General features: G+C 41.1%; 1 protein-coding gene across 1 annotated transcript; it reads right to left on the bottom strand.

Moving 5' to 3' along the window:
• Window positions 1-3,403: 3,403 nt before the first annotated feature.
• On the bottom strand, window positions 3,404-4,354 carry LOC137544612 (olfactory receptor 51E1-like). Its single transcript, XM_068265707.1, has one exon. The coding sequence runs from the start codon at window positions 4,352-4,354 to the stop codon at window positions 3,404-3,406; it is 951 nt and encodes a 316-aa protein (XP_068121808.1).
• Window positions 4,355-5,265: the final 911 nt, after the last annotated feature.

The raw sequence follows: 5,265 nt of genomic DNA on the forward strand, positions 1-5,265 counted from the left end.
AGGGGCGCACTTTGGTGTCTCAGCCTTGGGTGCTGGAGGACCTTGTCCCTGCTCTGATTAGAAGAATAGACATAAGACAGGACAAGTGTTGGTGGGATCTGAGTGAGGATGGAGAAGTGCTTCCAGAGAGAGATAGATTAAAGAGAGATGTTCGTGCAGTGATGAAGAATGAGGAGAGCTGGGGAAAGAGATGGGAATGAATGGAATCCCAGGCTCATGTAGAGCGGTGGGATTTGGAAATGACAGATGAGAAGCCTTGTTTAGAGAAGAGGAGAGATGTAATCTCCTCTGAGCTAGGTTAGATGTTTTGCCTTAACTGTGTCGGTGGAGATCCTCGGAGTCCCGTCCATCTCTCCATCCCGCAGGTCTGTGGTCTTCGCAGTGGCCAAACTCTTATATGACTTGTTGGGAATCCCTGTGGACGAGCTTTAACCTGGATCAGCTAAATCTCTGCTAGGTAAACAGGATGTCCAACGGCCATCATTAATAGAGGCATCCTGAGGGACGTCTTCAGTCTCCAGAGTCTCGACCATCTCCCAGCATCATTTTCTGTTTGTTTGCTTCACTGCAAATCACCAAGTTCACTAATCACCGCACCAGAATGTACACTAGAGGCCTAAATAACGGAAGCTGCCACATTTTCTTCATAAAAATTATTTATTAGATTAGACGGTAATGTATTAGTATTAGAATGGCCAATGATGCTGACAGTGGTATGAGAAATATTGTACAGAAAAGCAAAGAAACAAAAATGCTATACCAAGTTCTTATAGCTGCCAGTGTGTGTGTCCTGTACAATTTGTAAATAAATGTATATCTATATATGCATGGATTTTGTGGAATTCTGGCTTTCACACTGGAGTTTTGCAATTTTGAGTTCATAGCTGAAATTATGTTTGTGTAATGTATTCACTTTTTTTGCATAAATAGCAGAAAATGTATACTTAGAGCAGTGCAAGAGACATTTTTGCAATGTAAACAGAGGCGCCAAAAGAATAAAATAGGCTAAAATAGATAAAAATGCTTGAAAGGCAGTGGTGGACTTACCTCCTAGAAGCAGACACAAAACTGCCAATTTCAACAGGCATAAATGTATTGATATACTCCACAAAGTGTTTGTTTTGCAAACATATGCTGCTGCGGCTGCCATCCAGCATGCACCATAAACTTCTCTCGTGTTACTGCACTACCTGCTTCATATGGAGGGCATAGAGGTGGGAGAGAAACTATCGTCCTTAAAAAGAGTGCTTTGTAAAGGTGTTGGGAGTGTTTGACCTACCTATCCAGCAGTGGCTGGATAGTGCACTGGTCAAGGGCTCTGCCTCTGACACAGGAGACCTCTGCCTGTTCAGTAAGCCAGCACCTATTCAGTAAGGAGTTTCTTGGGCAAGTCTCCATAACACTGCTACTGCCTACTGCCTACTGAGTGCGCTCTAGTGGCTGCCTCGCAAGTGCTTTGAGTCCGACAGGAGAAAGGCGCTATAAAAATATTGCAATTATTACATCTTAATAATAAGAACCTTGAATAAGAACCTTGTGAAAGAGTGTTGTGGGGACCCCATGTCCATGAGATCAGCCTTCTCAGCTAACACCAGCTTGCATTTAGGGGTGAGGGGTAAAAGGGCTAGGGACAGTCACATGGAGACCACTAAACAAAATATTAGCCACCTCTCTACTAAGTCTTTCTTTCCCCTCCCCTCCATACCATACCAGTGCCAAACTACTAGCATAGAAGACTATCCAAACATCTCCTGCTGGAGTAGTGAGATTTTACTCCCAAAGCTAAAACTTCAGTAACTACTCTTCTCACTAGTATTATAAATGTGAAAGTTTGGATGTTTAGATGTTTGGATGTTTGTTGCTCGATGACACAACAATGGCTGAATGGATTTGAATAAAATTTAGAACACACATATTACATTACCTGGAATAACATATAGGATATTGTTTATTCCCATAACCAAAAAGTGGGCGGAGACAATTACAAATTTCAAATACAAATTTGTGTGACTGTAGTTCAAATTTAAAAAAGGGGGTGGAGCCACAAACAGCCAATCCGGATGTTTGTATGTTTAGATGTTTGGATGTTTGTTGCTCGATGACACAACAATGGCTGAATGGATTTGAATAAAATTTAGAACACACATAGTACATTACCTGGAATAACATATAGGATATTGTTTATTCCCATAACCAAAAAGTGGGCGGAGACAATTACAAATTTCAAATACAAATTTGTGTGACTGTAGTTCAAATTTTAAAAAGGGGGTGGAGCCACAAACAGCCAATCCGTTTTTTTTTTTCATTTCAATGCAAATTATTGATGTCAAAGACCGCAAAGCTAGCAAACTGGGTCATTGAGTAATTGTGTGTTAGGGTTAGAAGAAGTGGGTGCAGCCAACACCAGCCAAATAAATACCCGGGCAACGCCGCGTCATCAGTGGTTGGAGACAAATACACATTTCACTGGGAAAATGTAAACTGCAGCCATTCTTACATTGTTAATGGCAGGGTCCCCAAACTTTTCACGGATGGTCACTGGGTGACTAGCATTAATATTAAGAAAAATGGGTGGAGCCTGCAAAAGCCAATCAAAATTCACCTATTGCTTTTCAAAGGGAATATTTAATTGCTTCTATTCTTGCACTGTTAATGGCACAGGCCTCAAACCTGGTACAGTTGGTCATTGGGTGACTGGGGTTCGAGTTCATAAAAGAGGGTGGAGCCACAAACGGCTAATCAGATTTGTTTCATTTCAATGCAAATTAATGATGCCAAAGACCACAAAGCTCACAAACTTGGTCATTGAGTAATTGAGTAATTGTGTTGGGGTTAGAAAAAGTGGGCGCAGCCAACACCAGCCAAATACATACCCGGCCAACGCCGGGTCATCAGCTAGTTTTAAATATTTATTATTCTAACTCTGATAAAGATGAAGAAATGATAAAAATATTGTTATAGAAAATATCCTAAAATTTTGTTTATACCCTGCGCCCTTTATTCCTGGCACCCGTATTTGATGTATGCTCCTGAGCCAAAACATAAAACACAAGGTAAAACGCCCAGTGTGTAAATATATTTATTCAATCCTTCACACCAATACAAAACACTTACGTAAAGGTAACAAACAGAAAAGTAAGGTCTAACGGCATGACGGCATGATATTGGTGTCTTGTGACATCCCTCTTGTTACTCTGCCCAACCAGCTCCATAATTAAACTTCTGCAAAGACATTTCTTGTAGAGTGGAGAAAGTTCCATTATTGCCACAAGCAGCAAAGATCTACCTGATTTGCCGAATCTGAAGTTTTTCCCTACAATGCATAAAAGAGTTAGTCATTTAGGGGTGCTCCCTTACCAAAGTAAAAATAGTCCCCATGCCCATTTCTTGTTTCATCTCAATCTTAGGATATTTGGCAAATCTTTCTGAGCAACTTGCTGAGCTTGTTCCAGATTTCCTTGGTTTTGATTCCATAGATTAAGGGATTAATTACGGGAGGAAACAGAAGGTAGACATTCCCAAACAGAATGTGGATGTTGGGAATTCCACTCTTGTTGAAGCGGTGCACTACAGAGAGGCCGAGGAGGGGGATGTAGTAGATGAGGACGGCACATATATGAGCTGTGCAGGTGCTTATGCCCTTCAGACTGGACCCTTTCACTAAACCAGCCATTGTCTTTATGATCAGCAGGTACGAGATAAAGATGAACACAGAGTCGAGACCCATAATAAAAAGTATTATGAACAGACCATAGATAATATTTAAATTTATGTTGCCACAAGCAGATTTCATGACCTCTTGGTGGAGACAGTAGGAATGGGACAAAAGGTGGTTCTTCCACAAGGGCAACCTCTTGATAATCAGCGGGAAGGGGATTAACCCAGCTGCTCCTCTGACTATAATGGCCACGAAGATCTTTGTAATGGTCCTAGGGGTGAAAACGGAAGAATATTTAAGAGGGTGGCATATGGCCACGTATCGGTCTACAGCCATTGCCAACAATACCCCAGATTCCACAGCTGATAAGAAAGCAATGAAGAACATCTGGGCAAGACACATACTGAAGGAGATCTCTCTCCTATCAAACCAGAAGATCCCCAACATCTGAGGCATAGTGCTTGTTGCTAATAAGAGGTCCACCGTCGTCAGCATGGAGAGGAAGATGTACATGGGTTTGTGAAGTGAGTGATTTTTAATTATAATATAGATAATAGTAGTGTTCCCTAGGACGGCCACAATATACATTAAGATGAGGGGAAAACCAAACCAGACATTGAAGTCCTCCAGGTATGGGATTCCGCTCAGGGTGAAAGCACTGAGACTCCGGCACGTTGTGTTGTCCATCGTACTCATGACTCGCATTCAGTCACAGAAGCTGCATCTTTACCTGTAACAAACATAACATATACCGAAAACAGCATTAATAATAATACAGAACAAGTCATAAGAAGATTCATTGAAGACACGGAAAGAGCACTATTGTCAGAAGAAATTTGCAAGCTATCAGTTGTGCAAGACACATAATTCATCAACTCTGAGCAGTGAGGAGAGCCATGCAAGTCTTTATGCCCCTATGAGCTATGCATATTTCTGGAACTAAAAAGGGCAGGGCTCTGCCAGGTGCCTACAATCAAAACTTCAAAGTTTCCAGGCTCAAAACATGATGAACAGACTGTGGCAGAGTGTTCCAAAGGAGAGGCGATGCTGATGAGAAGTCCTGGATGATGGAGTCAGATGAGGAGACTAAAGGTGGCCACACACGATACAATAAAATGATCTGATTTTACAGTAATTCGATAAAAACGATCGGATCTCTCGAAAAAATCGAAAGCTTTTTTTCATTCAACTGAAAAATCCGATCGGATTTCCCGTTTTTTTTTTCGATTTTAAATCGATCCGGAATGCCAGATATTTCTCTTCAATTTCTACTAAAGATTGTATGGTGTGTGTTGGATTGTTAATTTATTACTATACACACCCTAGCAATTTTCTCTGAGTTTCCAATCAGTTTTATCATAATTGGGGAAAAAATTGAACATAGGTGAGTGGTACATTGGTCATATTTTTGAAATGTTACAATCAGTCAGAAAAATTGAGTGCAATTCTTAAATTGAACAGATATTTAAAAAATTGTATGGTGTGTGGCCACCTTTAGCTAAAGCAGGGCTTCTCAATTCTGCCCCCAAGTGCCACCAACCGTGTACGCCTTGCAGGAATCTTCACATATTCATGGAGGGTGGGGGTGATACATAAGGACAGGGTTG

Source organism: Hyperolius riggenbachi, chromosome 2, assembly GCF_040937935.1.
Source record: "Hyperolius riggenbachi isolate aHypRig1 chromosome 2, aHypRig1.pri, whole genome shotgun sequence".
NCBI classification, from domain to species: Eukaryota; Metazoa; Chordata; class Amphibia; order Anura; family Hyperoliidae; genus Hyperolius; species Hyperolius riggenbachi.